At 38.1% G+C, this 12358-nt stretch overlaps 1 protein-coding gene across 1 annotated transcript in view; it reads left to right on the forward strand.

The window, feature by feature from the left end:
- TRIM24 (tripartite motif containing 24) overlaps window positions 1–12358 on the forward strand; it is a 64471-nt gene that overhangs the window by 46236 nt on the left and 5877 nt on the right. Inside the window, exons 9-16 of the mRNA XM_054192835.1 lie at window positions 208–473; window positions 1095–1259; window positions 3393–3572; window positions 5368–5503; window positions 6657–6729; window positions 8099–8267; window positions 8829–9142; window positions 11861–11993. Coding sequence (XP_054048810.1) covers window positions 208–473; window positions 1095–1259; window positions 3393–3572; window positions 5368–5503; window positions 6657–6729; window positions 8099–8267; window positions 8829–9142; window positions 11861–11993 — 1436 coding nt within the window. The remainder of the gene's footprint in view (window positions 1–207; window positions 474–1094; window positions 1260–3392; window positions 3573–5367; window positions 5504–6656; window positions 6730–8098; window positions 8268–8828; window positions 9143–11860; window positions 11994–12358) is intronic.

The following is a 12358-nucleotide window of genomic DNA, read 5'->3' on the forward strand; positions in this document are numbered from 1 at the left end:
ACAAGACAGTTTGCTATGAAATGCAACCATTTTTTTTTTCAAGGAAACAAGCAAAATAAATGGAGTCCTCTATCTCGTGTTTATCCATTCTTTACAGTACAATAATGAACAATGACCACATGGTATAAAAGGAACTAATTGTGAAAAATAGCATTTCTTCTAACTGCAAAATTTTGGTATTAATTTTATTTATTTTGTTTAAACTAGGTTCTTTGGTAATTGAAGATAAGGAAACCCCACCACATATGCCCAAGAGCCCTGTGATGGAAACAAACTTACAGCCGCCAGGCAGCTTACCTTCAAACCAGCTATCTAAGTTCCCAACGCAGATAAGCTTAGCTCAGCTCCGACTCCAGCACATGCAGCAACAGGTCATGGCTCAGCGACAGCAAGCTCAACGCAGAGCAGGTCCAGTAGGTTTACCAAATCCAAGAATGCCAGGAGCCATGCAACAACCTCCTGCTTCTCATCAGGTAAGTTGTGGCTATTTCCAGAGAAAGTAAAGAAAGATAAGAAAAAAGAAAGAAATTAAGTCTAGGTACATAAAACTTCAGATAGCTTCATCTTTAGCACATGGCTATGTAAAAGGGTTAAGGAACATTTTCTTTACTGAGAATCGAATGGACATTTTAAACTTGTCTGGCAAAATGCATGGTAGCTCTCGGCCTACTTTTGTTCATTAAAAAAATAAATCATGTGGTGTCCAACCATATATAGTGCTGAGCTACATATTTTGATTTTTTGTCAAATGATTAAGAAGTGAATCTGTCATTATTTTTTTTCCAAAGCTGTTTTGCATAAAACTCGGTGATTCTCCCATATAACTTTCAAAGTTGGAAATACTCTCACTGGCTCTTGTGATGTGTCTGCATTTATTATATCAGAATAATTGAAAAGTATCTACTAGGTTTTATTTTTAACGTTGAAAATCAATTTGTGGTGGGATCATTCAGATAAATGGTGTGGTACTATTTCTTTCATCTAATTTGTTACGAGTTCCAGAAGTTTGAAAGGGCCACTTGGTAAACATTTCTGGATGACAGATTCAACAGATATCAATTCACTTGCATATTTGTTTGTTTGTTTTCATGCAGGCACCTCCGCGCTTGATTCATTTTCAGAACCATAGCCCCAAGTCCAATGGTTCAGCTCTCCCTGCACAACAGATGAGATTTCCCCAACATCAGAACCTACCAAGGCAAGCAGTAAAGCCCAACCCATTGCAAATGGCATTCTTGGCACAGCAAGCTATAAAACAGGTAGAGTTTCTTTCCCTTTTCACTTGCCGTGTAGAAATAAAACATCAAATGTACTTTATATAATCTTACTTTTATATTATGATTCTAGAGTGCTTTTCAATTAGAACAGAGACTGCCTTTTTCTCTATGACAAGATACCCACAGTTTTCTTAATGAGGTAACTGTCAAGTTTCTTTCATTCTGACAGTTCTAAGCAACTGAAGCATTACAGAAGTGAGCCACCGCGGTGTATGTAGGTGTTTCATTTTCTTGTTTGCTATTAATATGATTTCTGGTCACTTATGTGAGACTTAACATGGCCATGGTCTGCACGCTACAATCAGTGAAGAGACAAAACAGAAAATCCTGCTATTTAGCTTGATGTTAGTGACTTCACTAGGAACCAGGTAAAAGCTTGACTGAAAAGCTATAGCTGCCACCATTCTCCAGAGTATGCCAAGTCTGAACTTTTACACATGAGGAGAGAAAAGAAAGTCCACAACTGTGGGACCTCTGCTGAGTAAGACTGATAAATACACAGATACTCAGCAGAAGCAACCGGGGCAGAAGCAAACACGTCATATGTTTTCTGTGTGTTCAGGAAGGCAAATCTTTATCAAAAAGCATATTAACACGAGTTGTTAGGTATGTGGAAGAAAAGAGAAAATCATGTCACTAGAGGTAAGCAGGGAAGAACCAAATGAATCTGATCTGTGACCCGAGAAGTGGAGTAATACCATTCATGTTTGCAATGCTTATGATGTCAGAGAACTAATTCTAACTAAATTGAAGAAAGCTGTACCGTATCTAAGAGAACCTGTAGTAACAAAACCCAAGTCATTCCTGTGCCTTTGAAAAGAAGATTGGCCTGTCTGCAAGCCTTTCTTTCAAGTATTTTCATTATCTAGTAATCACAGAATGTTTCAGGTTGGAAGGGACCTTAAAGACCATCAAGTTCCAACCCCCTGCCTTGGGCAGAGACACTTCCCACTAGACCAGGCTGCTCAGAGCCCCATCGAGCCTGGTCTTGATAACTTCCAGGGATGGGGCATCCACAACTTCCCTGGGCAACCTGTTCCAGCGTCTCACCACCCTCACAGTAAAGAACTTCTTCCAAATATCTAATCTAAATCTACCATCTTTCAGTTTAAAATCGTTATCCCTTGTCTTATCCTTACACTCCCTGATAAAGAGTCCCTCCCCATCATTCCTGTAGGCCCCCTTTAGGTACTGAAAGGCTGGTATAAGGTGTCCACGGAGCCTTGTCTTCTCCAGGCTGAACAACCCCAATTCTCTCAGCCTGCCCTCATAGGAGAGGTACTCCAGCCCTCTCATCATCTTTGTGGCCCTCCTCTGGACCTGCTCCAACAGGTCCATGTCCTTCTTGTGCTGAGTGCTCCAGAGCTGGACTCAGTACTCCAGATGGGGTCTCACCAGAGCGGCGTAGAGAGGTAGAATTACCTCCCTCGACCTGCTGTCTTTCTGACAGTAGAAACCAGTAAACAGAATGACTGACTAAAAAGGAATTGAGCAGAGTAAAATTTTGCTTATGCTGGCCATGAAATTCCATTAAAGTAATTGAAAACTGCGTATGCCTAAATGAGAAAGAAATTTAGTCTAACTTGAGTGTGCACTTCATATTATGGTGTTAAATGTATATGTGGGTGGAGATCCAGTCAGCATTTCAAATTCTTAATCACTTTAAGTTGTTAAGGGGAAGCACAACATCAAATACTTGATGGCATCCAAGTGACACTATAGCTATTTACTTAATAAAGCACTGGAGCAGTTGTGCATTCAGCCTATTATCTGTAATGCTTTTATTTCACTGAAACTGTTACATTTCTCCCACAACACTGTCAATGCACCATGAAATATTAATAGATACTTAACATCGAGATATAGCTTTGAATTTAAGAATTGACATTCATTTCTTCGATTCATAGTTTTCAACTAGGTGTCATCTTCCCTTGTCTTGTAAGATTGGTTCTTGAAATTGGGTAACTTCAGAGTAAATCAGGATTTTATGTTTGAATTCAGCTTCCTGAACTAAGCTTCTTGTTTAACTGCTGATTTAGAACCAGTATATGCAGTCAATGTGATCTGTTGAAAAAAAATAGTGCTGAATTGTGGATTATTCTCTTTTCTTTTCAGTGGCAGATCGGCAGTGGACAAACTTCAATTCCCCTTTCAACTGCAAGCAGCACAACATCTACTCCATCCAGCCCCACAGTCACGAGTGCTGTAGGATGTGATGGGAAGACGTACGGTCCCCCAGTGATAGATCTGAGTTCTCCAGTGGGTAGCTCCTACAATCTACCATCTCTTCCTGATGTAAGTGTGACATAAGAGTGATGTTTTGTGGGTTCTATTTTGAAGTAAGTCTTAACGTTTGTGAGAAGTAGAAACCTTCTAGACTGAAATTCTTGCTCTGTTTGTCAAAAGGAGACAGTTCCAGAAAACAGCAATGGAGGATTGCCTACATTTTGCTGTTAGTATTCAGAACTGTTCTGGGAGACAGCTGTTAGGACAACTAAGAAAAATAACATTGCAGGTTGTAATTGTAATTGACTTGTTTATTTGGATGTTGCATATTTTTCCGTCACCTCCCATTATGATACTAATAAAAACGAGTTAGCTTTCGTTTACCAGTGTCCATAGATAGCACTGTTTGCTGATGGTATTTATGGTAAACTTTTAACATTTTTTAAATACATTTTTAACTCATTGAAGGGGCTATCTTAGGTAGATATTAATTGTTGGTATACTGGATATATTCCATATATCTTTTCCTTTTGGTACTTCTTTTCTTCGTTTATTTAGAACATGCCTTTGGGCTGGTGATAGAAGGAGCATCGTAAGATCATCTTTTCTTAAGCTTCTAAACTTCTCTTTCGTAGTTTCTTCTGATACATGTTTGTCAGAGGTCCATGTTGAGTTTTAGTCGGTTGACTTTATTCTTTCAATTAACTGCTGAGCCTATTTTTGTGGTCTAATGTTTGTCGGTAGCTGAGATGTCATGGCTTTCTAGTCATAATTTGCTCTTACTCCCTGTTTCTCTCACTTGCATTTCTTTCTCACCAATAAACTCTCAGATAAAAGTGTTATATTTTTTACATAGAGTACAGAATCACAGTATCTGTCAGAGTTAAAAGGTGAACTACACAACATGATCATGAACTATTGAGTCTGTGAGACATTTTTGCATACTGATTTTTGAGCAGAGTATTATGAACTCTTCTGCTTGTATATGGTTACGTTTATGCTATTAAGATACATGGCCCAAATCACTGCAAATATGCTGACCTAGCAGAGGCTTCTGCATCCACTTCGGATAAGTCTAGCTTATAAATGGAAATGTCAGTGGTCAATGCAGTGGATAACAGTGGACTTGTGAGGTGTCTGGATAACTGAGGAAACTGATACCAAAGTGACCTATTTTCTTATCAAACATGATCTTATGTATTGCAAAAACCCTAACATTTCAAAAGATCAAACCAGATTGTGTAATTTTTGCAGATAGTTAGAATGGTAAATTGGGAGTCCCTAAAACAGAGTTCAGTTGTCTGGCCTGGACTGTGGGTGGAAAGAACAAGTGTTGGTTTGCTGTTTGCATTTTCAGTCAATATGCATGGCCCCTGCCCAGAAGGTATGTGGGCCAGATGAAATTGAATGTCCTTTAGGTTCTTCCAGTCCCGTTAAACAGTAGTGGATTAAGGGGTAGTTTGTGTATCTCCTATTACCTTTTTTTAGAGTATATAATGTGAGCATGTCAAAAGAAGGAGTGGAGATAAAAATTCATTTCATGCTTCAGTGTGTGAAAACTACCTGTCTGATGTAAGCCTTCTGTAGCTGATGGAGAAAAACTGGCACTTACAGAATCATCTGATCTTAAAGTACTGTCTGGATTTGGCCATTTCTTTTCTTTTTAGAGAAAAACAAGATGACCTGTTTTAAAGTAATCACTGCACTTTTTGGATAGCATTTTGATCTTCAACTTCAAAGTAACAGTATGGCAGAAGTGTGGGGTTTTGTTGTTGTTTGGCGGGGGGGGGGGGGGGGGGCGTTGTTGTGGGTTTTTTTTTCCTTCCCCATACTAACTGTTTCCCCTCTTTTCCCCACCTTTTAGATTGATTGTTCAGGAAACATCACATTGGATAATGTTGTAAGGAAGGATGGCACTGCAGAGCAGAATCAGCCAAAACCCCCTTCAAACAGAACTGTGCAGTCACCAAATTCATCGGTACCGTCGCCAGGCCTCTCAGGTAATTGGAATGTGGTGCAATTTTCTGTTTAAGTGGTGTAATGGTAAAATCCAAAGTGGCAATGTTAACACTGGTATCAGAATTAATTACTTCTATTTCATATCAAAGATGAGAAATATGAAAGTGAAGGCAAAGTTGTGGAAACCCTAGTAGGAGGTAAAGATGGGACAATATTGTAGCACTGTGAACAAAAATAAATGGACAGATCTTAAAAATATGGAGGGAAAAACATAACAGATTTTAGCAAATGGTATAGAAATCCATGGAAAAATGGCACTCACACCAAATTAAAACCTAGAAGCTATGATAAGAGACAAGTATTTGAAAAAGCAAAATAGGATGTAACAGGAGACAGTGGCTACAAGTGGTGCCTTGGGGAGTTCAACTTGGCTATTAGAAAATCTTCTTCACTGGAAAGGTTGTGCAGCACTGACACACATTTACCAGAGAAGTTATTATTATGGGTAGCTAAATGTGGTGGACTTGAAGGACCCAGGGGATTCCTGTCACCATGCCTGGTGGCAATCAGCAGCTGCTCCTTACTCCCTTTTCCCAGTCCGGCCTGTGGTGAGGCTACATGAGCGTGAATTCCCAATAAGCGCTCATGCAACGTTCGTGCACTCACATGGCGTTCACATGGTTGGGCAGATGAGCTGAAATAGACAGATAATGCATTCACAGACAGCACAAACAGCCCACTCTGCTTTCGCAGGACTAATGCTCAGCAAAAATGTCCTTCACAAGTCTTTCGACTCTCTGGTCCCCAGACCTTTGGTCTCTCTCATATCTGGCCCCCAGACTTCTTTCTACTCGCCAGCTCATCTGGCCTGAAGTTTCCTAGCAGATTTCCTGAGAGATCTGCTAGAATTTAACAAGGTAAGACAAAAACAAACTGCAGTGATCAGATGGAGGGGGCAGCCAGGCGAAGGTACTGACCCATCAGCCTGCTTACATGCAGTGGGTCCTTTTTTAGTCCTCTCCTTGCAGTATTATCCCATGTTTCTCATCCTCATGAATTTATATTAGATGAAATATGGGTTAAATAAATGCCACTGTGGCAGAATTTTTTCCCAAAACCTATGGACTTCTCTGAGTCTCATCTCAGACTTGGCACAGACCCGTGTTTTGTTCTAATCTGATTCTTCTATCCTAGGAGGAGTCAGTGTGACAAACATACACCCTCCAATCCGTTCACCCAGTGCCTCCAGTGTTGGCAGCAGAGAGAGGTAAGGAAAGAGTGGGAGAGAAGAAAATGTAACTTCCACCTCCATAGAACATGTCTCAGTCTCTTCTCTCATTAATGCATGTAGAAGTCAATTTGCCTCACCTTCTCTGCTAACAGGCCAGGCCTGATGGTTATTACAGCACTCTTTGCGTTCTAAAAGTAGTAATTTCATTCGTAATGTATTAATAGCACATCTAAAAATATATTAACTCTGTAAATGATGGCTAGGTTGGCATTATTAAAAGAATGCAAATTCTAAATTAGGTTTTAAATTCAGAAAAATCGGCTAAAGGAGAAAGTTGCATATTGAAAGTCCCCGTGGAACTATAAATGACTTCAGATTCAAGGAAATGATGTTACAGAGAGAGTTATTAAGACTTCTGCCATAATACAGTTAGTTAAGTAAGCATTAGATATCTACTGAGAGTCTACACAAATGTTTTTATCCCTTAGTGATGGAATATTAATGAACAAATAGATTTACACAATGTTGTTTGAAGAGTGCAGATCCATTAATGTGTTCCAATAAATTAGGGCATACATCTGACATGAGATTAATTTTTCATGCAGAGAAAAATCAGATGACATTCATCCTACTTGAATTGGAAATGCAGGTGCTTTTTAATATAGAATACCTTTTGCTCTATTCCATTTACACAGTAAATTCTGTGAAGGACCCTTATGAACTGTTTAAATGTTTGTCTGAAGAGTTTTTTACTTGCATTTATAAAAATGTGATTCGACCTGCTGCTGCTTGAATTAATTTTGTTAAAATTCTTTATTATTAAAAAAAAAGCTGATATTTTTGAGTTTAGTTGTCCATCCTGTTATGACTGAACACATGAAAAAAGACAGATCTAGTTCTAAAAGTGGGGCCCTAGTTTTGATAGAGCTGCAAGACTGTAAGAAACTCTTTCAAGATAATGTAAATATGTGTTTTATCTGGCCTATTCGCTTGAGTGGTTTACAATGATCAGTTCAGCTCTGGAGAAACATTGGTCTTCCCCAAAATCCAGCTGCATCTCTTCCAAAGTGGAATGATCTTCAGTGGAAGTGCTCGTTTGTGTATGACCTAAAAGAAATGGAGATTATTTGCAAATCTTGCACTAATGGGAAGTCAAACCATGAGTAATTCTCTGGTTCTGGAACTGCAGCATTAAAATTTTCCGGTTTTGTAATGTCTTTGCAATGTACATCAAAGGAAATAAGCTTGGATGTTGTGTTCTATAGAATTAATACCGTAGTGCTCAGGACTCAAAAGAAGCAAAATAGATCAGCTTCCTGAGGTCTCGGAAAGCATCAGTGTAAAAAGGCATCCCATTCTGACTCTTAATTTTCATTTTTTCCTACTTTTTTTCTGTCATTTACAGTTCTGGCTCCTCCAGCAGGCCACCAGGAGCTGATTCTACACATAAAGTCCCAGTTGTTATGTTGGAGCCGATCAGAATTAAACAGGAGTCAAGTGCATCAAATGAGAACTTTGATTTCCCAATTGTTATAGTGAAGCAAGAAACAGATGAGGAATCCCGGCCTCGGAATGTAATATTAACAGTTATAAAGATCTCCTTTCTCTTTGGTGGGGAGGGTATTTTGTATTTATGGGGAATAAAGTAATTTACTGATATTCTGTTGGGGACTTTTTCAGGGGAAAACTGAAAAGCTGAAGATACTGGCGTAAAAGGAAGAGGTGAAATTCAGAATCAGACTAGTTCTGCTGCCAATTCAATTAGTTAACTAGCATGATCAGACTGCTTTTATCCATTGAAAACCTGGGAAGGCAGGAAATAGCTTGCAAACATCAAATTTTCATGTGATGCTAGGAAGTGTTACAAATCATAGTGCATTAATATGCATATATAAGGTTGCTAGACTTTGGGGGCATTATTTTTTATTACTGGAGCAATAAGCAAAAAATAGCCTTTCATAGCTAATTTCTAGTGTTTAGTTGCCTGGTGCTATAGTACGATAGTAATTTTTGCATGTTGCAAGTTGTATGGCTGCTTACATATAAATTTGTTACTCTGGTCAGTTTACTTGTCATTAGGGTCATGTAAATTCACATAAATATTAAAATCTGTCTTCCTTTGTTTCTTCTTACAGACCAGCTTTTCAAGAAGCATCCTTACTTCATTGCTGTTAGATAGCAATCATAATTCCACTTCTGATGAAGCTGTCTTAAGAACAGATGCGCCGGACAGCACAGATGATCAACCAGGGATACTGCAGGAGAACACATCCAGTGGGAAGACAGGATGGATAGGCCCACCCCACATCGGGGAGGGCAGAAAAGAGGATGATCCCAATGAGGATTGGTGTGCCGTATGTCAAAATGGAGGGGAGCTCCTTTGCTGTGAGAAGTGTCCTAAAGTATTCCATCTTTCTTGTCATGTCCCTACATTGAAGAGCTTTCCAAGGTAATTAATGACCCCTTCAATTCCATCTAAACTTGGATTAAAAGACATAAGCTTTGTTTCGTGACACGTAGTACAAGAAGTTTCAGCCTCCAAGGAAGCAGTGTCTTCTTTGAAGTCTTGAATCCAGAAAATTGGAATTTGCATTGAAACTCCAGTTTAAATTTAGAGGTTTGCAGCCACAACAATAAAACTCTTCACTTATTTGGCAGTTAAGCAAGATCACTTATATCAAGGGCATCTATTACTGAAATTGGGCCACAGAATTACCAATCTGTTATAAAATGTTTTAAGAGTGACAGAAAAAATTTACATTTCTTTAATAGTGATAACAATAATAATTGTAACAAACAACAACTTTAAAGAAAAATCTAAGCTAATATAGTATTAAATATATTACTTTCTGTAGTGCTAAACATGGCTACAGTCCAAGCATGGGATATAGTGACTGACGTCTTGTGGTAGCATCTTGTTCAACGTTGAAATAAGCAGTAGGTTTTCTTGATTGGCTGTTACAAAACAGCTACTCAGTTTCTTGAGTTTCAAAATACAGTCTTAACTGTCATTCGCTTCTGGAATTAGTGTCTTTGGTTAAAATAAATGGCATTTTGCAGTGTTCCAACCCGGAAATGCCACACATTAAGCTTATTAGTATTAAAGGATAGAAACATCTGTCATAACATGTTCATTGTTTAATGCTTTTGTAAATATTAGGTTTTTCTTATTAAATATCAGCATAGTTTGCTGGTGTAAAACATTTGGATAGCAACTTAGTTTAGTACATTCATCATCTCTGTGGTACTCTGAACAAGCGTACTTCTGCAAGCATATCTACTCTTTTCCCTTTTGAAAATTCAAATTACATTTGGGGTTTTTTTTTAAATAAAACGATTTTATGTTACAGCTTTGTGCCATAAGCAAAACCCAGTAAAGTTACAGCAGGCACTTAAACTAATAAAAATTTGTGCCTTTCTGACAATAAAAAAAAAATCTTTAAGCAGGTATATAACTATATTTACAAGCCTTTGTTTCTATTAAAAGCAAAGCTCCAAGAATAAGTCTTTAAAATTTTTCTTTTTTACTGGATCATTCTGTGGAAACTGAGATGATGATGTCCAGGGGAGGGGCAAGGGAGCCAAAACCAACTTTTCTGACAAGTGCTCAGAGCTGTAAAAGTGCGTATTAATACAAGTGTTCCTGGACTTCAGAGCCATGGTTAGCTTAATTTTTCTCCTGGCTTCTGATGTATGTGTCAGGTTTTTGTTCTCATTTTGTGTTTTTTGGGGTTTTTTTTCAGCTGTAACAAACACTCTGCTTAACAAACTTTGGTCTCTTAGCATTAGTTTGTTCAAACGCACAAAATAATTCCTTTATTATTGTATCAGCATTGTCAGTCTACTTCTTTCATGATTGCTTTTTGTTCTTGCTTCAGGTGGATAGATCAATTTCCCCTATATATTTACAACGTCACTGCATCTTTTTTCCTTCACTCCAATGCACCACACTTTCTGATTCTTGGATATTTAAATGCATCATTCCGCCGTCTTTCATGTTTCCTGTTTTCTTGTATCATATGATATTTAGATCATGGCCTGTATCTGTTTTTGTATATCTGCCACATCATTTCTGTGATGCTAGTCCAGGCACAGAGGTGGCACTGTCATATAAAGAACTCCATCAACTTAAGACAGTAAAAGATAAAAGTCTCTTTGAAGAAAGATGCCCATTATTCAGTACTCTATGCTACGACTAACAGATGGTGGAAATCTTTGGATTACTCTGAATAAAAACCAGTAAGATTTTTTTGTTAACTTGGAAAGTCTTCTGCCTTACTACCAAAATGAATTAAAAGGTACTTTGGAAACTATTTCCCATTTGCAAAGATATTATTATTATTACAACAGACCTCTGAGTAAATAAATACACGCAGTTAGATCTCATAACTGGGTATTGCTGAGTTCTGTCTGCTATGTAAGAAGTACAATTCAGCCCTCTTGTGGTTGACTGCAAGCATGCATGTTTCTATGGTTGTGGAGAACTATATTAAAAACATAATCTCTTTATAGGTTTTTCAAAACTTTGAGGTTCACAAATCGTATTAGAGAATCAGTAAGCAGAACTAATTTTCTCATAATCTTATGCTTTTACGTAAATCCATAGGGTTTTCCTAAATTAACTGATAAAATTGTGAACAGTTCAAAATTTTAGGGAGTGAAGAATTTCCAGTTTTCAAAAAAACCTTGTCGAGGGTAATCTATATGGAGTTAATAATATGTTGTAGATCAAGCTTGTGGAGAGAATATATAGTTCTCACCATGTAGCATAACGCTTTTCCTTCTGTTTGGCCTATACGATTCCTTCAGTCTCTCTGTAGTTAGGAAATGGAACTCTTAATAGTCCTTTGGTTGAATCCTGTGAGCTCAAGTGAAAAAGTTCAGTACTTAAAAAGGCAGACACCATTTTTCTTTTATGACAAACCATTTTTCTGTTATGATACCTTAAATGACGCCAGTGCCATTAAAAAGGAAACGAAGTTCTAAGAAAGCATCTTTACCAGCAGTCTCTGCCTTTTGTAGCGTTCAAAAAAGACACTACCAACACAACACGCGATGCAGAAAAAAACATCCCGCAAATGAGGAGCTTATCCAGAAATATGTGGAAAGCCTTTTGTCAAGAGTGTGTTACATCACTGAGGTCAATGTGTCTGTTTGTCCTCTTTAGTGGAGAGTGGATTTGTACATTCTGTCGGGATTTGTCCAAGCCAGAAGTTGAATATGACTGTGATAAACCCGCTCACAGCTCTGAAAAAAGAAAATTGGACGACACTGTGGGTTTGGCGCCAATAGACCGTAGGGTAAGGATAAAATGAGTACTGTCTTGCTGCTTCTTGTATTCTGAAATGTATGCATATTTTAAAAAGTGGTGGTAAAAAATGAGAATTAAGTTTTTAAATAATATCTGAGATCAAGGCTGCCTTCGTGTGAACATGCGGAAAACACACGCTGGATGTCTGAGAAGCGGTTGTGATCTGGTGCTCCAAACTGAGACGGTGTTGTAGGAATTACCGAGTGCTGTTTCTAACAGAGCTCTCGTACACAGAGCCCTTGCATTGAGATTTTTTTTTTCTCCGTTTGTGCTTTCCAAATTTGGCATAGATTGACATTATCAACTAATGGTTTTAGTCTTTAAAGCACTTTGTCAACATCCTTTGAAAAAATT

This window comes from Rissa tridactyla, chromosome 1 (assembly GCF_028500815.1).
Source record: "Rissa tridactyla isolate bRisTri1 chromosome 1, bRisTri1.patW.cur.20221130, whole genome shotgun sequence".
Lineage (NCBI taxonomy): Eukaryota > Metazoa > Chordata > Aves > Charadriiformes > Laridae > Rissa > Rissa tridactyla.